At 33.4% G+C, this 22433-nt stretch overlaps 2 protein-coding genes across 2 annotated transcripts; both read left to right on the top strand.

The window, feature by feature from the left end:
• The first annotated feature begins 6297 nt into the window (after positions 1-6297).
• Positions 6298-10947, top strand: LOC133189596 (uncharacterized). The gene is made up of 3 exons (XM_061324981.1): positions 6298-6383; positions 8314-8487; positions 9390-10947. The coding sequence occupies exons 1-3, from the start codon at positions 6372-6374 to the stop codon at positions 9540-9542; spliced, it is 339 nt and encodes a 112-aa protein (XP_061180965.1). The 5' UTR covers positions 6298-6371; the 3' UTR covers positions 9543-10947.
• Positions 10948-17125: 6178 nt separating this feature from the next.
• On the top strand, positions 17126-19660 carry LOC133189592 (histone H1-like). Its single transcript, XM_061324976.1, has 2 exons — positions 17126-17662; positions 19380-19660. The coding sequence occupies exons 1-2, from the start codon at positions 17141-17143 to the stop codon at positions 19425-19427; spliced, it is 570 nt and encodes a 189-aa protein (XP_061180960.1). The 5' UTR covers positions 17126-17140; the 3' UTR covers positions 19428-19660.
• Positions 19661-22433: the final 2773 nt, after the last annotated feature.

Genomic DNA, 22433 nt, shown 5'->3' with positions numbered 1-22433 from the left:
TATCTTTTCAAAACCCCTGATAATGCATGTTGATTTGTTGTCTGTGAACATCTGATGGCACTATAATCTTAAATTAAGAATATCTTGAAAAATTTCAGTAGGTAAGGTACGTTGCGTATGTCCTTAAACGAGACTGTTGATTTTCTTGTTTCATCAACTTGTTTGTAAATAACTTACCTCGTTTTAGAAATTGTTCATACGTAGAGCATGCTCTTGCATATCGAATCAATATTATGAAGTATTGTCATTTTGTTTACATGTCTGAAGAAGATGTCCAACACTTGACACTGAAATTTCTGCAATTCTATTAATAAAAACTTGAAATAAAACATTTAACTTAATTAAAAAAAATTTAAAAAATTACTTAATTAAAAATATTTATGGTATCATAACCTCTATTTTGATATTTGAAATCTACATTATAAGTGGTGCTGTAATGAAATCTAAAATAAACTGTGGGTGTAATGAGCCTCCTTAAATTTAGGAACTGGTCCTGGGGAAAAGGTAGACCACATATTGGGGATTAAATCTATTTAGTTTATAAACATAGGAAAAACTTTTTATGTCCCCGTAATCGAAGATTCGGGGTTAAATAGTTTTTTGTCTGTTTTGTCCGCAAAATCTTTAACATTGCCATAACTTTGATTGGTTGGAGCTATGGCTTTTATATTTCACAAGTGTATTTCTTTGAGACAAGAGCTTTCTTTGGGTACCGTCATATTTGACCTTTACATAGACACGCTTGCTAATTGATCAGTTGCATAACCAGCAGTTATGTATAATAATCATAAGAGATCGATTTCCGGTTATGCATTTGATACGAATACTTTCAATACACAGATGATAAGTTGACCCGATGCAGGCAATAATTGAAATTTTAATAAAAGTAAAAGAATGTGATTCCACGAGCAATTTACTTTTCTTTTATTTTACACCCTTATATAATGCAAGGATTGTCGATAAACGATGATATTTGTTTTGAAGCAAGGGCTAGAAGAGCGAAGACGCTGAATGAAAACAGTATTTGCCGACTGGAATTTGTGTTAATCTCAACTAACCTTAAATATTCAATGTTCACCATTAGTTTGCATCAATTACATCTTATCCATCCAAGTTTGGACTTTGATATGTGTATTATTTGGCAAATATTCGAGGTAAATAACATTGCCTATGCATGCGATACTTCAGTTGTGAAAGAGATTTCGGGTTATGCATAAGATCAGGGAAAAAAGTTTTAAAAAAAGGGGGGGGGGGCTAGAAAAGCTCAAATTCGAAGTTGGAAAAGCCAAGATTAAAGTTGGAATTACCAACTTTAAAGTTGGAAAAGCCAACTTTAAAGTTGGAATTTCCAACTTTAAAGTTGGAAAAGCCAAGAATAAAGTTGGAATTTCCAACTTTAAAGTTGGAAAAGCCAAGATTAAATTTGGAATTACCAACTTTAAAGTTGGAAAAGCCAAGATTAAAGTTGGAATTTCCAACTTTAAAGTTGGAATTACCAACTTTAAAGTTGGAATTTCCAAGATTAAAGTTGGAATTACCAACTTCAAAGTTGGAATTTCCAAGATTAAAGTTGGAAAACCCAACTTTAAAGTTGGAATTTCCAACATTAAAAAAAAAAATTACGTGGCACTAATACGCTTCCGTACCTAATAGATTGACATCCCTTTTTACCATCAAACATGAGAATGTAATATGAGACGTTGTCATCTTGTGTCTTTTCCAGCTCGATATTATAATTCAGTATACCCGGCTTCAGAACATAAGGAAATGCTTCACCCATGGGATATATTCCATAAAGAATATTTTCGTCAGGAAAAGCAAAATTGATTTTACACTGTTGTGGATGTAGCATATTTTGTCCAAACAAAAAGTCTGTTCCATTTTTTAGACAAAACATAAATCAAATGAATTTTCCACCAAATAAATTTTAACCTAACCAGAACGCCGGGGGGGGGGGGGGGCACTTTTTCTGAGGATAGATATTTGATATAGTAAATTTTTCTTTAAATGCACTGCCCCCTTTTTTTGATGTGAGGTCGAGCACTGGCAAATTCCAGGATTTGGACAGTAAATTAGTTTTTTTTTTTTTTTGCTTGTCAGATAATTTTGGAAAGTAGGCGCTCACTTTTGATCAGTATTCTTTTTCTTTTGAGTGTCATATTTTTTTGGGAAGCTGACCCCCCCCCCCCTTACACCCCCCCACTTTTGAAACCGTTGCTACGGGCCTGTTAACGATGCATTGGGTTTTAAAACTGAAAAATACACACACAATAATGTGATGTAAATAATTCACACAGCGAATGTTAGTGCAATTATTTTTAAAATAGTTTGTACTGATTGTAACTGAACCCCACCCCCAACAGATTTACTTCAACGATTAACAGATCTTTTTAACAAATTTTCAACTTGTTTGCAGGAAAATCCTATACTTTTATTTCTAATTTTGGAAGACTACGTTATAATTACATAAAGTTTAATTTTAATTATAAAGTTTGAAACTGTTTGTCCTTTATCTCATGCATAAGCAGCATAACCCGAAATTTCTTTCACAACTGAAGTATCGCATGCATAGGCAACGTTATTTACCTTGAATATTTGCCAAATAATACACATATCAAAGTCCAAACTTGGGTGGATAAGATGTAACTGATGCAAACTAATGGTGAGTATTGGATATTTAAGGTTAGTTGAGATTAACACGAATTCCAGTCAGCAAATACTGTTTTCAATCAGCGTTTTCGCTCTACCAGCCCTTGCTTCAAAACAAATATCGTCGTAAATCGACAAACCTTGCATTTTATAAGAGTGTAAAATAAAAGAAAAATAAATTGCTCATGGAATCACATTCTTATATTTTAATTAAAATTTCAATTATTGCCTGCATCGGGTCAACTTACCATCTGTGTATTGAAAGTATTCGTATCAAATGCATAACCGGAAATCGATCTCTTATGATTATTATACATAACTGCTGGTTATGCAACTGATCGATTAGCAGGCGTGATAGAGTTTGACCCAGTTTTGCAAAATTTTACCCAACTTTAAGCATGGCCATAACTTTTGAACAATTGGTGCTAGGGCATTCATACTGCACATGTGTATTCCTTGTGACAAGATTTTCTATTGGATACTAACAACTTTGACCCTTTGACCTTGACCTAAGAGTTTGACCTACTTTTGAAAAACTTTAACATTGGCCATAACTTTTGAACAGTTGGTGCTAGGGCTTTCATACTTCACATGTGTATTCCTTGTGACAAGACCTTTATTGAATTCCAAAAATTGTAGCCCATTGACCTTGACCTTTGAGTTTGACCTACTTTTTGGAAAACTTTAACCTTGGCCATTACTTTTGAATAGTTGGTACTAGGACTGTCATACTTCACATATGTAATCCTTGTGACAAGACTTTACTTTGGATACCAACAACTTTGACCCTTTAACCTTGACCTTGCAGTTTGACCTACATTTGAAAAATTTTAACCTTGGCCATAACTTTTGAATGGTTGGTACTAGGGCTTTCATATTTCACGTGTGTATTTCTTGTGAGAAGGCCTTTCGTAGGGCACCATTAATTTTGACTTTTTGACCTTGACTTTGATGTTTGACTTACTTTGAAAACTTTAACCATTTCCATATTTATTCAATGGTTGCTGCTAAGACTTTCATATTTCACATGTATATTTCTCGAGACTAGAACTTACCTTGGGTACCAACATATTTGATTGGCATTTGAGAAAGTTTAACCTTCGCTATAAGTTGCCATACAGGGGCATCAGTGATTCATAAACACATATTCTTTTAAAAGATATTCTCCATAACTTCCAGGTTATATTAGTCCTATTGTATGGTGGCATATTTTTGCCCCCTACATGCACGATAAATCATGTTAACATGCAACATAATTATGTAAACATGCAACTTATTTATATTTGTATGTCAACATGCAAAATAATTATGTTGACATGTAAGTTACTAATCTCACTTCAATCTCTCTAGAAAATCTTATTTTAATATCGGTAAACTTACTAACGCCATTATATGACATCATATAAGCAAGATACAACAGAATTATGTTGACATGCGACTTATTTATGTCAACATGCAAGATAATTATGTAGACATGCAACTTATTTATGTCAACATGCAAGATACTACTGTGTTAACATGCGAGTTAATTATGCCAACATGCGAGATATGTATGTTAACATGCAACTTATTATTTTGCATGTTGACAATAAATACCTTGCATGTTAAAATATAACTCGCATGTTGACATAAATAAGTCGCATATTGACATAAATAAGGTGCATGTTGACATAAATAAGTCGAATGTTAACATAAATAAGTTGCATGGTAACATAATTATCTTGCATGTTGACATAGATAAGTCGCATGTCTACATAATTATGTTGCATGTTAACATAATTTATCTTGCATGCAGGGGGCAGAAATATGCCACCATATTAGAGTGTCCATTTAAGTTTGGTTGTCATGAGCTCTTGGGAATAGGGAGGGCCACAATTTCCAAGGGAATTTAAGAGAAAATCAAACTTATGAAGGACCGCTGAACCAAGGTGACTTAAATGAGCTTTGTTGCACTTGGGTTTCTTGTTTTTGTTTAGTTTTCTCCACTGATGTGATGTTGTCGGTGTATTGCTGGTGGTATTGCTTTAGAGTAATATTTTATTTCAGGATGTTTAAGTGTGCATGTTTTCGTTTTACAGATGATCAAGCAAAACACTACCACCATAAAACAATCTCTTGGGAATGCCAATAAGGCTTTTTCAAAATTCAGAAGTAAGTTTGAGGCTAAAATTTATTTATAAAGTAAAATTTTATGGACTATTGTATTTTTCCTTATTTCAACTAGTACACTTAATTTTGTTGCAGGGGCCGTTGTTCCAGAAAAAGTTGCATTTTATGCTTACATGAGTTATCATGAAAGATCTCCAAGTACCCATCATACAATTATTTTTGATGTCATTGGAACCAACAATATGGGGTCTTACAACCGAAATACTGGTATATTTACAGCTCCCGAGCAAGGAATATACGTATTTTCATGGACTATCGTCTGTGAGGTTCACAGTGTAATATACACAGATATAATACATAATTCTGCTGTTGTTGGAAAAACGGAATGCAACACAAATCAAGTCACAGAAAACGATGCCGTCAGTTCTACTGTTGTTGTGTTAATGGACAGAAATGATGTTTCATATATTCGCACGAGTTCTATCCACTCCTCTCATGGCGAGATAATGAGTAACGATTACCATTATTCCTCATTTTTTGGTTGGCTGATGTAAATTAAAATACAGTTACTTGTGTTGATCTTTATTTGTCCGTTTGAGGAAAGACAGCCAAAAGACTCGCATTTCGTTTGGATTACAAGGGAAAATTTGCAATATTTCAATCGTCTGTAAGAAGATAATTAAAAGCTAATTTGTAGATAACAGTAGTTTGGTGATGCAGTGTTGACTAACATTTTTATTTTGGACTGATTGACATTGATTGTGATTGATTTCTACATCATTTCGGCGCAATACATATACAGAATAATAATAATAATATACAGACATACTTTGATTAATTGTTTATGATCCCAGGGCATGGTTTTCTTTGTCTTTTAAATAATATTCTCTGAATTTTCTGTCTAAGAATCTTGCTCAGTTACTAAAATTGTCCTCGACCTTACCAAATAACTTATTTTAGCAAGAAATCAGGCCCCAAGACCATAAACTGAGAATAGACTTAAATCAAAATTTTGATTCTCGGTATCTTGAGTTTTATTGTACATATATGTTTCGAAATTTGCATTTTTGTTTACTATCTTAATACAAACAAATGGTGAAAATTTTGTTAGATTATCAAAACTATTCCAGAAGTTATATTCATTTGAAATTCTGACTTAAGTCTGTTCTCAGTTTATGGTCTTGAGGCCAGGACCCCCTCTGGCATTTTCAGAGACAGAAATAACCAAAAAAAAAAATCTTGGACACACCTGGAAAACTTGGACCTCCCGGTATCAAAATATAAATAACGTTAAAATATATTGCTCTATACTCTTTTGCGACTCCCCCGCGTTACTATTTGTACATGGTGAAGTTCAAGCAAAAGAAAAAAACACAACAACAAAACAAAACACAAAAAATAAAATGGGTCATTGATTTAGGGAAAATCACTTCAATAACGTTATAACTAACTTGCATGCATTATGCATGTTTAAAAGCTTGTATAATTTCCATTCACATGATTCGATCTTGTTTCGTTTTGCAATAACGTTGGAAATAACAGAACGTTCAGTCCTAGTGAATGAAAACAAATCTTTAAGAATCGTGTTATTGTATTTTTCATTTTTTGGAAGCATGGACGTCATAGTAAGTACTTTTTTTTCTTTTTAGAAACCGATCGTTCAAAAATCTTAGTAATTTTCTTTATAGAATGTTCAGTCCTAGTCTAGGTTACATGTGATTTAAATTAGTCTGTTCATGCTAAATATGTAAAACACATGGCAGGTTTGGTTATCTAAACTACATAGTAATCATCATTGACTTACTATAACCCTAGATCATACACTTTTGATATAAAGAGTTTTAATATCAACAAAACTAAGATGTGATTAATCCAACGTATCTAAAAATATTCCAAAACAAGAAGATTCTAAAGCTAAATATAGCACGGCTAATTAATAAAAATAAGCTAGGTCAAATGTTGTCGTCTGCTGAGCATGGTTGACTGTTGTTTGTTCGTTTTCTTTGGTAGAGGAGTCGCACTTTCACACACACACACACACACACACACACACACATTACATACAATAGACATCTCTGAACACTCTTTGAAACCTAAACATTTCTTTGATTCACAAAATCATCACTCAAAATACTAGCAAAAATTTATAAACTCGGTGTTCGATTTTAAAAATCAAAAGGCATCCCATGTATTGCATGCGCTGATCTAGAGGAGGGATGGGGGAGGGGAGTCCGGACCCTCCCTCACTGGAATTTGCAAAGTCATTAAAAGTATATACTGAAGCAAGAAAAAAAATGACTTTGGACCCCCCCCCTAGAAAACGTGGACCCCACCACCATCACCACGAAATAGGTTTTTTTACGTTTGGGAATGTACTTTAGGGTTTTTTTTTATTTGTTTGTTTGTTTTTTTTTTTTTTTGTAAAGAAATTTTTGGGTTTGAGACATTTGGGAAAGGAGTTTATTTATTTATTTTTTTTTTTGTCAAGAAATTTCATACAAGAAGCCGCCCATTTTGCACCTTAAACGTTTTTGAAGATCGTATCTGTCTTTGACGAAAAGAAGAAAATTTTGATTTTTTCAAAATATCTGTGGTCAATGACTCATTTAATTTCATATTTTAATAAAGAGAGAGATTATGCTTATTTTCACTAAGAGATTTGTTCAAATTACTTTTACAGCATCTTAATAACACATGCACTGCCCATAGACTTCAATGTAAAATTTAAGGTGCAATAAATTGGACAATAATCAAAATTTTGTAAATTCCTTTGTTGGAGTATTTTATTTGATGACACCTTCAAAATGCTACCACGATTAAAAATATTTGACCATTCATTTATTAGGTACAAGATATGGTCGTTATAACTTGAATACCTAAGTTCACAATATATTTTAAAGCCATGGGGAATGGAAATCAGCGTGTTATCTATAAGCGTGCATTACATGTATTCCAAAGAAAAGTATAGATCATCGTGCAAAAATACTCTGCATTTTTTTCAATTTACCAAGAAGAAAAGGCATCCTACCCACAATTATTTTAGACCACTTATTATCTTAATATTCAAACCAAATTGATTCATGTAATTTAGCAATTTATATCTGTATGATTACTTCGGTTCCACAAAATGATAAAATATATGTGCTGAATTACCCCAGACTGAACCGATTCCAAGGTAACAACAACGTGATTTCATTTTCAGTTTCATATAAATACCTTTGTCTATTAATGTAGAAATGAAACAAGAAATGATCAAGAATTGTTTTGTTAGAAAGAAACATGGGTTTCAAGCAGAGGCATTTCAGCTTATTTATTCAGTCAAAATTTAGTTTAGTTCATTTATTTACTTAAAATTTAGTTCAGTTCATTTTTTTTCATCCAAAATTTAGTTCATTTATTCACGGGGTACAAAATACAAAAAAACCCAGACTTGCTGTTTATGGAAGAACGTCATGGAAGCAGGGTAAAATATATGGTATGTGTTTGCCTTAGCACTTACTATACATACATGTGCATATATATGTAAAAGTAAATCTACAAATTGATATATTTCAGATAAATCATGACAGTGTAGACGAAGAAGAACAAGAGGCTGTGGATAATCTGAGAAAAGTCCAAGGACAAATCAACGAACTGATCAACATACTAAATACTAATGTCCAGACATTGCAGGAGAGAGGCGGAAATTTGGAAGCACTGGAAGGCCTCTCGGATCAACTACTTGATAAGGTAAGTTTTCAAAGTTTAATATATTTTCCCTGTACAATATTACTGACATCAATAGAAATGACTGTAAATGTGATAAATGACTATGCTTACATTATAAATCACTAAATGTTCATCAACAATGATTTTTGTCATCGTCGCAAGCCAGGGGTTTGCGTCCATTCTCATTCCACAAACTTTTGTGGAAAGAGAATGGACAAAAAACCCGTAGTTTGCGACGATGGGTCTATTAAACTTGCTGGAATATCAATGATACTGCCATTTTGTATTAGAAAATGGTCATTCAAAAATTTTAATTCATACTTACAGAAAAAATTTAGCTATCTTTGCAGAAGAATTCCATTTATTTATATTTATAGATAAATCCAATTCATACTTACATAAAATATCCACTTTCACTCATAGAACATTGCCATTCATATTTACAAAGAAATTACAGTCATACTTACGGAAAATTTCTATTTATATTTACACAGAAATTCTAGTCATATTTAAAGAAAAGTTCCTTTCATACTTACAGAGAAATTTAAATAATGTTACAGAAAAAATATTAATATTTTCAGAAAAATTCCATTTAAATACTTATGAAATATTTGCATTCATGTTTACTTGAAAGTCCATTCTTACTTACAGCAAAATTCCAATCATGCTAGGAAAAAAATCCAGTCATGCAAAAAAATTCATTCCTACTAACAGAGAAATTCCAAAAAAATCATTCTTATAGAGAAATTCCTATCATACTACAAAAAAAAAACATAAAAAAAATCAAACTTACAGAAAAACTCTTTTACATGTATTGCTAACGGAGAAAAATTCCATCCATACTTTAAAAAAAAAATCAAAATGTACTTCTTAAAAAATTCCTAGCCAAGTTTTCCCTCTAATATAATGTTCTTTTGTTACAGGCCAGTGAATTCAAAGTTATCACAAGAAGTATGAGGTACAAACACCTGGCCAGGAACAACAAATGGTGCCTGTTGTCCGTTGTGCTAGCCTTCCTCCTTGTGGGAGTAATTATTGGGGTGGTGGTTTTAGGAATAAAACTATCGTCCTCTTAATGTCATGTACTTAGAAGACTGGGTGATATTTCTGTGTCAGCATGCCTATACAGTTTAACAGTATGGTGCACCAATATGTCTAAAAAACAGATTCTAGAAGACAGATTTTTTAAATAAGCACCATCTTTAATCTTAATGACCTTGTTAGCAAAATACAATCGAATGTTGATTAAATCGACATTTTTCATACAAATAATTAGACCATTATTCTCACAATAGAATTTTTTTAACGAATTTTCTGTTTATCCGAACAAACAGCAATTGTGACCGGTCAACAGGGGATGCTTACTCTTCCATCGCACTTGATCCCACCTCTGATGTTTTTAGAGGCCCAGGTTTGCTCTGCTCACCATTTGTAATTTGTTTCAATGGACTTTTAGTTTGATTACTGTTCATTATATTTATATTTCATTGTATGATTTATATGTAACGAATATCTATTTTAACTGATATCTTTCTACAAAACAATCATTATGTTCATAAATGGTTACCTACAGTTATTACAGATTTACAAGATTTTTCTACCATTTTTAACCAAACTTTACAAAATGTGTCCTTAGGTAAACGAAATGTCAATTATTTTAATAATTATTAATGAGATAATTAAGAAATGACACCTAGTTAATATAGTGTGGAATCACTCCAGTAAATATAGTGTGGGATCACTTCAGTAAATATAATGTGGGATCACTTCAGTAAATATTGTGTGGAATCACTCCAGTAAATATTGTGTGGGAACACTCCAGTAAATATTGTGTGGGATCACTTTAAAATCTTCACAAGAAAAACTGGGCTCATAGTGATGAAACATGTGCAAGTTTCCTTGTTGTGTTTAGATTAATTTGTTGATATCATTGGTCCTGGAAGAAGGGCGGGGATGCAATAAATGGTAAAAGTGTTACATACATTTAGGAATACACAACGAACAATCATTTGTATTCTTTTCTTCATTATCAGTGATATACATGTATAAGGATTTCCCATAAAGTGTGACTCTAATAAGTAAAGTCAGTGATAAACATGTACAAGAATTCCCCATGTAGTGTGACTCTAACATGTGCAAATAACGAATCATTTGATTAGTCAAATCATTAGGCAATCATCTTCAGTATTGTTGATCAGTGCAAGAGTTTTCATACATGTATTCATATTTATTTAGTTTGGAAATAAAGGGTGACTCTGGTGAGCGTTGTGGCTCGTGGGCCTCTGTACTTATACCATGCTTGCTAGTTACAGAATATGCTTTTGTACATATGATGTAGATAAAATACAAAGGTGCTTTTTTATTGTATAAGAAATATTATGTATACCAGTATATGCATATATTATAGGTACTTCTTTACCTACTACTTAATATAGCATTTTTGCCGTTGTTTTTAGAAATAAATATTGTGATGCTCTATAATCTCTTAATTTTCTTTGGGTTGACAATTAAGCTTTTTTGAAAAAAGAGAGAGATAAATAGAATGGAATGAAATAGAAATTTTACGCAATAATGATGGGTCTCCACACGTATGTACTTTCTTGACTTAGATACCATGTATTGGACTTTGATCATTATAATGAAAAAAGCAAGTTACAAGACACAATATAGTATATACCCTTTAACATACTATACTCTGTATATTTCCTTATTTAAGCCACCCCTCCCCCAACCACTGACTGCTTTGCAAGGAAGAATAACTCTATGTTCTTAACTTATGAAACCATCTAACGCCCTTAATGGTTGCTTTTTTTTAAACCAACACTTATCCCGTAAAAAATGAAGAGTACTCATATGAATCATTTGAATTATAGTTTGATGCAGATACAAAATTAAATAGAACACTGTATATCGCATGCCTGTCTCCCCCCCCCCCATAATTTCTTAGAACATAGAAAACAAAATAATTCATAAAAATGATACCTTTTTTAACCCCCCTTCCCAACTGAAATTACTTCCGACGGACCTGTCAGGTGGCTTTGGATGTTAAAATTCGACTTATTCATTATACCCCATTGTATATATATACAAAAGCTGTATTATGTAACAAAACACACAAATACATGTATATATTGTTACCTACACAGAAACATTACCTTGGTCAAGTATTTGTGGTATATTAACTCTTTTTTAATTATAATAAACAAATTTACTCCACCCCACCCCAACCCACTATCTTCTTTAACTGGATTTGCCGATAGTCAATGCATAAAAAGATAGAGTTACACTTTTCACTTTGACAAATGTTATATTTTGGATGTAATCTGTGGAGCTTACAAACCATGGCCGTAGGAACCGGGGAGGGGGGGGGGGCACGATAAATAGAATACTTTTGAAAACAAAGCTACTATATGTTTGTGCCCCCTCAATAATTTTGCCGATATATAGAATACTAGTACTATAGAAAATTGACCTTATGCTTCACTTAGAGGATAGGTAGGTATAGGTAGCACGATAGAAAACCTAGCTACTGGCAAAGACTTGAAAGGTTGGAAGAAAATGACAGAGAATTTCCTTTACTCAGAAATACATATAAACATTCTAAGAAACTATATGCTGTTAATAGATCCTCTTGGTACAGGTCACTACACACTATTCTAGAAAATATACCAGAACTGAAGGGATGTTTAAATAACTGGAAAAAAGTTAGTAAATATACAATACACAAAATTCTGAAGAAAACTTACATAAAATTATGGCATGACAATTTGGGCAGCTATATGGATGGTAAACTACGTACTTATGTCAAAATTAAGGAAGCTATAAACACTAACAAAAAGTGCTTTTTGGACTTGGAGAAAAATATATCATATAAAGGTGTGCATATTGTGACTATTTAATTCATTTTCAACATAGGGTACCTGCCTTATTTCTGCAAGAAAAAATGTTCAAAGACAATGGACTATGCGTGAACAGAAATCACTGTTGTTTACCAACATTGGGAAAATTAGTGGAAATAATGAATTCAATTACTTATTTTTGGTCTAATATAATGCTACAAATATTTAAACTATTACAAATTGCGTAATTAACTATAAATAACCATTTTTTCTATCTTTCTTCTAAGGGCAGGTCACTCTAACTGTATAAAGCTACCCAACAATTAGAACTCTTTAGTGTGCAGTGTAAAGTTTCCTTAAAGATCAATTTGGTTTCGAAAATTATCTTAATATCATTAAGGATTTTGAGTTGAGGAGATGCCTGAGTAGATTTAGAATATCTTTACATAATTTACAAATTGAAGTTGGAAGGTTCCAGGGTATCCCAGCACACATGCCATTATGTTCGAAATGTGATTTAGATGAGGTGGAGGATGAAATACATTTTCTCTTCAAATGCACTAAATTCAAAGATGAACGAGAAATTCTCTTAAAATCTGTCTCAGAATTATGTACCAAATTCCCTAATCTTGATTTTAATGAGAAGCTTATATGGCTATTTTCAAATGAAAATGAGTCAATTCATATCAAAACACTGTAAATGATTTTTAAACAATATTACTGTAAATTGTTACATTTTGTAAATTATAATTGTGCTCATTTTGCTTATCTACAGTAGACATGTGGAGGAATGCAACCTTTTATTCATGTTATATATTTGACTAGAATTCATGCATTTCCTAGAGCACTGTCCCTTGATGTCTTCTGTAGACTGGCAACCATTGATGCACCCTTTATCTTATAATCTATTTACATTTATACATCACCATGGTAAAATTGGTTTGATTTTCGATTATGTACATTTTCTCAATTTTATGTGATACATACATTATTGAATTGCTGTTCTACATTAGTTATGAGGAGGAATGCTGTCCAGACAGTTACACTTCTGAGACATGTATATCCTAGAGCACTGACTGTCCCTTGAAATATTTCGTAGTTTAGTGACTCAATTGTAATGCCATATATGGCTTCCTGGTGTAAGGGAGGTAATTCAAAGTACTCATCACCTCTGTTTTGCTAAGACTCAACATCTAGTATTTTTATGTTCTGTATTGCTGTATGTTCATGTATTTTCTTGTCCTCTTGAGTGTTACAAATTATGCTTGTATCTATGCTATGCCCCCAGTGGGACCATGATTGGCAAATAAATTCTATTCTATTCTATTCTATATGTTTGTGCTTCCTCAATAATAAAGTCTGATGACCTTTTTTAATGCTTGTCAAGGAACTTTTGGTAGCCCCCCCCCCCCCCAACTGAAAATGTTTGGTTGCGCCCCCCAAAGAGAAATTGCTTCCTACGGGCCTGCATATTTGTATATGGTACATGTGTATTAGCAATGGTATACGGAACAGGACCAATGTAGGCGGAACTATTTTCCGTTCTGTATTAGCCCTATATACTGCACTGTACTAGCCAACTATTCTGTATCTAAATTACAGAAAAGGCCTAAAAATGAATCTGATTCAATATATCAAAAGCAAGTACAAACAGTTTTCCTATTATTAACTTCGGATTAATATTTCCTTGTGAATGTAAAATGTCGAATTTTCTCAATCACTTAACAATTTATTCTGCACAGAATCTACACGTCACTTCAATACCCCCTTTTTCCCACCCTGTTCGTGCCATATTATTTTCCCAGGCGCCTGAAGTGTGGATATACCCCCCCCCCATTTTAATTTCAAAAATTGTAAGAGCTTTTAATTTCTCAAAATATATAATTTCCCCGTCAGTCACATCCATATATCGTTCTGTGTAAGCAGATTGTACTTTTTCTTACGTTTAGAGAATGACCTTGTACGGTATAATGGCCTTGTACGGTATAATGGCCTTGTATAATGGCCTTGTACGGTATAATGGCCTTGTACGGTATGTACATGTACGGTACAATGGTGTGTTCCCGTTTTGCACACATTTGATAATTAGGTATAGAACAATAGGCGTGAAATATGTTTTGATAGCAGTTATAGTTTGATCTCTATCTGGGATTTACCTGGAATTACTGTATTTTACCAATGCATTATAATATATATTTCAAAAGAATAAATTTTGAAAATTTGACTTGTCCAATCCAACTGAAGTTGATAACTTAGACAAAAATCCTTATTGCAGTTCACCTTTTTTTTTTTTTAAATTTCATAAAGATAAAATGAATGAGTTAATGAATTCAATCTTAATAAATAAAAAAAACGTGTCCGGTAAGCATCAAATGAATGTATTTATAGTTTTGATCAGTATTTATGATATTTTTTTATGTTTTAAAATATTTTTTACTTATTACGAAATTACAGAAATAAATCAAAATTTCAAATGAAAAATTAATTATTTTTTCTTTGTTTTCTTTCTATAGATTCTTTTTCTGCAAATTCACAACTATGATATAGACTATAGCAATTAAGTAATTATCTTACCTGGACAGACCGAAAAATGAACCGAACCGAAAATTAGAGATTTTGCACCGTGTATCAAACCGAGAAAAAATACCGCGGTGCATCGATACCGCGGTGAACCGTTTCACTCCTAACAAATTCCCATTTTGCACACATTTTTTTCAGTACCTGAAATTCAAATGTGTGCAAAACGGGAACAAACCGGTACACAACTTGAAGATAAGAAACAAAATTTGTAAACAAACCGGGGGGAGGGGGGCTGCTTTGAGACATATTTTCAAAGTAATAACAGTGTTACCTATCATAATTTTATTTAATTTTATTTCATTATTTTATTTAAGTACAATCTGCTTGCATAGAACGATATATGGATGTGATTGTCGGGGAAATTTTATATTTTAGAGAAATTATAAGCTCTTACAATTTTTAAAATTAAAGTGGGGGGATCCACACTGCAGTCGCCTGTGTGTTTTTTTTTATTGTATTTATTGTCTGACCTTTTAAATCTCTTTTTCTGCCACCACTTGCCAGATGTTTATGTTGACTTCTCAGAAAAAAAAAACATGGTGTCAATTGATGGCCTAAATTGGGCATGGACACATTTTCATGTTGAATTTTTAAACACGTGAATAAGTGACAAGTTAACAAAAAGATCGGACAAGTCGACATAATTATCTGACAAGTGGGGGGGGGGGGGTATGCCGCCATACCTTTTAAATCCTCATCGCTGACGACTGGTCCAAAACTTTTTCACTGAACGCTTTTAACGTCGTAATAACCAAAACAATTATACTTGAGATCCCCTGTTGGAAAAATGGATCCCTTTGGCCTTTCTTAGGAAGTATAAGAAGATTCATATACATGTACGAGGGTTGATCCAAAAGTTCGTGGAATTTCTTAATATTTTATTCATTTATTGGTGGAAGTGATTGAAAATTACAGATGGAGATATATACACTTGTTGAATTTTTTTAATAAAAATATTTTAAATATTCATAATAGTAACACTCTGGCAGTTGTCATAGAAAAACGGATGCTTGAAAATGCGGGGGGACATTTATTCGTTCATTATCATTTCAATTTTTAATACTCACTGTGAGGGGAAAAAACAAGTTAAGTAGCATATGAAACGAAAATGATGTCATTATTACGATTGCTTGACCTCTTATAAACCTTTGTGTGAAAGTTTTAACGATTTAACTGGATATTTAGTTTTTCAATTGATGATTTGTTGCTCATCATGACACCGTTAGACAACATCGAAATTCGGTCAAATAAGTTTTGTGAAAATCTCGGGAACACTCCGACTTATACGCATATACTGCTAAATACAAGCAGGACAAAAAGTGCAGTAAGCAACTGGTTTTCCAGTGGCGTAAGGACTTTAAGAAAAAATAGAACTTCCATGGAGGAGGATGAATGGTGTGGCTGCCTATTGGAAGGTCATTTTTCCTCATAGACAATTTGAGAGTGTTAATGGACGTGGACCGCCGACATACTGTGGTTGACGTTTGCTACTGAAATAGGATATGAAATGACGGAGCATATTTTGAAAAATGATCGTAATAAGAAGAAAGTGGGTGCGAGATGGGTACCCAGGCTTTTCTCGAGAGCAGAAATGGAGAAAAGAATGCAGCGTTCTTTAGAATTTCTAAGTCGATTTGAACGTAAGGTTGAGATGCTCCTACAACGTGACGTGACATACCTAACGACGTTAAGTCGAAATCTCCCCTGGATTTCACAACTGTCCATGTTGAGAAAGCTTCTGTGATCTTAATGGTAGATCTAATTGGAACGTGGTGAAATTTTCAAGAGTCCAGTATTGTTGCATAATGGCTCTATTTTATAAACATGTCTGTTATTTGCTTTAATCACATCACGATGAAATTTTAGACAGAAATTCCACGAACTTTTGGATCAACCCTCGTAAATGAAGGAAAGCGGCTTGCTCATAAGAATTACACCCCCCCCCCCTCCTAAACACGTAATAGTTTTTTCGCGTTCGATTTCTTTCTCTTTTTTTATTTTGAAAATGAATATCAGAAAACTTTTGAGTTGGATTTCTTATGCGCACGGACTCCCCTCATTCTTAATACAAAAAAAATCAAATATATTAACTCGTGTTTTCCGCACTTACCTGAGCGTTATCTGGATTGAAAATGCAAAACGGAAATGAAATTTCAATCCCATGTTTTCGAGGACGTCCGCGTGTGTAGTATATATATAAAAAGTAACCAACCTCGTGCTCGCCTTTGTGGAAACTTCAAAAGAAAGAGAGAGCAATGGCGTCTCCATCGAAATCTCCAACTAAAAAACCTGCTGCCAAAAGTACTCCAAAACTCCATCCATCCTTCCTTGACATGGCAATGGAAGCAATACAGGCCAACACAGACTTCAAAGGTGCCTCCGTGCCGTCAATTCGCAATTATATTACGGAAAAATACAAAACCGTGGACCCTACTACAGTTCGCTTCCACCTTAAACAAGCTCTTGCGAAGGCAGTGGAGAAAAACATGATAATAAAAACCAAGAAATCGGAAGAAAGACCACTCATGACCAGCAGATTCAAAGTGAACAAAGTAAAAAAGGCGGCAGAAAAAAAGAAACGGACTGAAAGCGAAGACAAAAAGAAAATGGCGGCAAAACCGAAGGAGACGAAGAAAAAGGAGCCAGCAGCAAAGAAACCTACTGCATCCAAAAAATCTACCAAAGAAAAGACGCCAAAAGCAGCAGCAAAATCGCCCAAAGCCAAAAAGTCTCCAGCTAAAGTGAAGAAAACACCTGTCAAAGTCATCAAACCTAAGGTAAATTTTAAATTTTTTGTAATTTTTATTGAAAAAAGACAAATCTGCAGGTATTTTCTGGCATTCATAACCCAATTTGAGAAATACAATTAATGAAAAAGATAAAGATAACAGTGATCGATCTAAAAGTAAACAAAAAAAAGCAAATTGGTGAACAGGGCATAAAACACTTACCCCTGGAAATTCAAGAGGTGGGATCAGGTGCCTAGGAGGAGTAAGCATCCCTTGTTGACTGATCACACCCAACGTGATCCCTGTGTAATGATCAGGTAGACAGAACTTCAGTATGAAAACAAAGGCCTAACAATGGTATGAAACTTGTCTGCCAAAAAATGGCCCAATGATAGATATTTGCTTTAAAGTCATTATAACCAACAATACACAGTTATTGACTGGGTATGAGAGCAACACATGATTTGTTGGACCTGAAGGTGAAAATGTTGCCCAAGGCCACAGGCCAAGGGCAACATTTCGCAATCAATTTATAATCAATTACTTTCTTTGGAAAATTTTGGCTTGACCAATAAAAATAAAACAATAGAGAATGAAAAAATCAAATTCTTATATCACAAAAATTATTTTTCACAAAACATACTCTTTCATATAGCAAACAACTCTTCAGCTCAAATTATTAGTGACGTTGCAGTCTAACAATTCTTACGTTGGACTGGATAGAACGTTCTATCGTTAAAATGATATTGTCTTATGGACCCGGTTTAACGATGGAATTTGTTCCGTGTATTTGCAATGTAGCAAAATAAACATGGGTGATAAATCGAACTCGGTGCTTTTACTATGATCAATCCAGAGAGTTCCGAATGTCAACATGGCATATAAATTTGAAGCGAGAAAAAAAACATTTGAGCATATACAATCTCAAAATGGTTTGTTATAATTAATTTGGTAGTTATTTTCAGTGCAACTCCTTTTGTATACTTCAAAATCATTTCGGAGTGGATCCACTCCAATTTGCGACATTGCAAGTATATGGGAAGTATTCTAACTGGTAAGGGCCTGTTGTTCATCGTCTGTCTGTAAACTTTTCACATTTTCAACTTCTCAAGAACCACTGGGCCAATGGTACAAAGTATCTGTGGGTGAAGGGAAGTTTAAATTGTTAAAATGAAGGGTCAAGTCCCTTTACTGGGGAGATAATCAAGACAAAAATAGGGTGGGGTAATATAAAATCTTCTCAAGAACCACTGGGCCAGAAAAGTTGAAACTTAAGTGGAAGCATCCTGGGGTAGTGCAGATTTTAAATTGTTCAAATCATGACCCCTAGGGTAGGATGGGGCCACAATAAGTATAACAAGGGCGAACATCTGATGAAAAACAAAGTTACTCAGGTGAGTGTTGTGGCCCATGGGCCTCTTGTTTTTAAATAGGTCATGGTACAAATGAGTAGTCACATACTTGCAACTTTTCGTCCATTTCTTAATTTAAAAAAAAGAAAGAAAGAAAGAAAAACATCTGTGTAAAACTGATGAAATTTCTTTATCAAACTATTTTGAATAGCTTAATAAACCCATGTATAGCTAATTTAAGACGGAGCTAAATCCAGGGTTTGGGCTGGACCTAATCAAATGCCTGCACTAGAATGCGGGTTTGCCAAGGCATCAGAAGCAAAAATGAGCTGTGGTCTGAGAGTTTTTGTATCATGCCAAGTATAATGTATTGTTCAGAACAAAATAACTTAGTGTTGTTTTAATATTTTCAGACTCCAAAGAGACCACAAAGTGTGAAGAAAATGAAGAAGGCAAAGTAGGAATTGTCAGAACCAAATTGTGTTACTGTAAATAGGAATTGACAGGAGAATGACTGCGCAAGGAAGTGTTTGAATGGATGCATATTGCTACTGGTGCTTTAAATTATTACAAGTGTGGGAGAAGACATTGGATGATTGTTGCTGAGAATTTTTATTGTGTTTTGTTTTAAATTGTGACTGCAAATGGCTACATTACACAAGTATGCTTTTTAGATAAAGATTTCTTAAATTTTGCTTCTTTTTATCTCTTAGAATGGGTTGGACATAGCAAAGAAAAAAAAAACTTGTGCAAGATAACTTAAATTCTTCAATGGTAATTTGACAAATTGGTACTTGCTTTGAAATTTGTTTAAAACTGAAATCGGAAGTACACTACTAAAGCTGATAATTCTGTGTATCTGTTTTTGATTTTGACATGGTGTTGCCATGGTTGCTAAAAAGTAGAAATATTGAAATTCTTAAAACACTACTTCAACAGTTCTGGACCATTTTTCAATAAGTGCACCATGCTATGATACACCAAGTACACACCAGTAGAGCTTGCTTCTTGTCAGACTTCTGATTATTTTTTAAAGAAAGACGAGCCAGTTAAGATAATTGTAGTTGCCCCCGTTGTCAGGGTCTTGTTGGCTATAAAGGGGGTGCAATGATAACGTGGTATTTTAACTCTCTTGTCTATCACATGTGCAAAAATGGTTTAATTATAAAAGTAAAATGTTCTAGTGCAGAAGTTTGGCCAAGATTGTATGGAATGCCAAATAAATATATGTTCAGTTCAAATCTTTAAACATATCTTCAAATTATACCTATCTTCAATTCTTGGTATTTGTACCTTTCTTCAATTTAATTATACCTATTGTCAATTAAACCTATCTTCAATTCATGTGGAAATGGGTAAAATTGATTTAAAGATAGGTGCAACTTAAACAAGCAAATTCAAAGAATTGTGGTCAGCCACATTCGATGTCTTAGAGGATGGAATGCTATTATTTATGGTGGCAGCAGGGAGCTATTTATTTGTAGTTGTTAGAAAGTGCTCATGGAGAAATCGGGCGTTATTTGATAGAAGTCCTTATTGATAGAATGTACCAAAGTTTTGAATAAATAATTCAATTAAAAATTTTTATATCGTCTTAATTATAGTTAATAATGCATTTCAATTTTTGTTAATTTTAATCAGATGAATAATTTATGATTTTTATATATTTTTTTAAAGAGGTGTTCCCCAGCATAGGAGTGTATAATGTATAAAAGTAACTCGATACGCGATCGCGAGTTTCTGAAAAATTACAATACTTGAAAAGAAGATGGGTGAACATGACGAGCGAAAAGCGGCTAGCCTATAGTGTGACAAACATGAAGGTGAAAAATTAAATTTTAAATGCATCAAAAATTTCCTTGATATTTCCTCTAATATTAATATGTACTTTATGTAAAATCTCGTACAATTTGCAAAAAATCTCACAAAGATTGAAATTGTTTGCTTATGAAATATACACACACTAAAGAGGACAAAAAGAGTCATTTTCTCACATTATAAAACTACATGTATTTTTCGATATGAGTGGGTCTTCGCTCCATTTTTTTGAAAGTTAATCCTCAAAGTTTTCATAAAAATATACATTTTTTGGTTTCCAAAAATTTGGAGCAAAGACCCACTATACCTTAAAAATATACTTTTTTGATATAACATTCGCATCTTCGAGAAATACATGAAGTCCATTGAGTCAAGGGTCATGTCACAAACATGATTTAAATGCCACTATTCATCAGGACTTCTGTAGTAGTCTAGTGGTTAGCGCGCTAGTCTCGAAAGGAAGTGATGCTCCGGATTTTTATTGCAAGGGTTCGAACCCCACGAATACCGCTTTTTTTTTAAATAAAAGAATATATTTTGCCGAGAAAATTTTCCTCACAAAAGTTTTGTTTATCATAATTTCATAAATTTCAATAATGAGAACTTTAAATACTAAATTCACAAATTGAAATGATTTTTACATCTTTAAAGCTATAGGCTTTCTGCACACTATGTTCACCCATCTCCTTTGTACAGAATTTATTTTTGTTTAGAATTGCTACAGGTGCCGATGACAAAACACTTCACATTTATTGCGATTACTGGCGGATTTAGAGGCCCCCCTTTGTGTCCAAATATATACATATTTAATAAATCATTTTTTTTTGCTGTGGCCTCTGGGCCCCCACACCAACCTGCAATTGGCCGGGCCCCCCTTCTCAAGAATCCTGGATCCACCACTATCATCACGCCTGAAGAAATCAAATCATCGGTATCATCGCGTGACATAGATCCAGAGTAAAATATGATCAGAACGTGTAACATTTGCGGCCAATTTGATGCTTTGCTTCAATATATTGTATTAACTAGAAATGCCGTATAGTCTTCAGGCTATCATATTTCTGATAAAGTTAGGTAACTCTAATGATGTCGACTATTTAACCCAAATGTTGTATCAAGAGTTATGTTTCTTAAATTTCCTGTAAAATGAGATTGCCAAGCATTATATACATTTGTAGTACAAATTTCATTCCAAGGTAATTGTACCATTAAAAAGTGAGGGGGAGTTCCTATATCCTGCGGGGAGGATGTAATTTTAAAACATCGACAATATCATGATTTTGAATAATTCAGTAATGCAAAAAATTGAACGCCTTTTACCCAAGAGCAATACTTGTGCACGGAAAAGAATGATGTTAAACTAATGAAATCCGGGGCGGTCACAACGAACAATTTTTGTTCACATTTTTTTCCCCTTTTCTCAGGCTAGATTAAATTTTAACACCATAAATCCACATATTTCATGACTACAAATTTTTTTCCGTATGAATGATGACGGATCTTGCATCCATTTAATTTACGTTATTATGAAAGACATTATCACTCGTAAGACTTGTATATTAAGTCTCATAAGAATTCTTACAGGTTTCAAAAAGGGGGGCCAACTTCTAAAATCTGACAAGCAAAAAAAAAAAAATTATAAAAAAAAA

The sequence above is a fragment of the Saccostrea echinata genome, unplaced genomic scaffold (genome assembly GCF_033153115.1).
Source record: "Saccostrea echinata isolate AGI-Se365-2 ecotype Australia unplaced genomic scaffold, CSIRO_AGI_Sech_v1 ptg000019l, whole genome shotgun sequence".
Lineage (NCBI taxonomy): Eukaryota > Metazoa > Mollusca > Bivalvia > Ostreida > Ostreidae > Saccostrea > Saccostrea echinata.
This window is presented reverse-complemented; position numbering and strand designations above follow the sequence as displayed.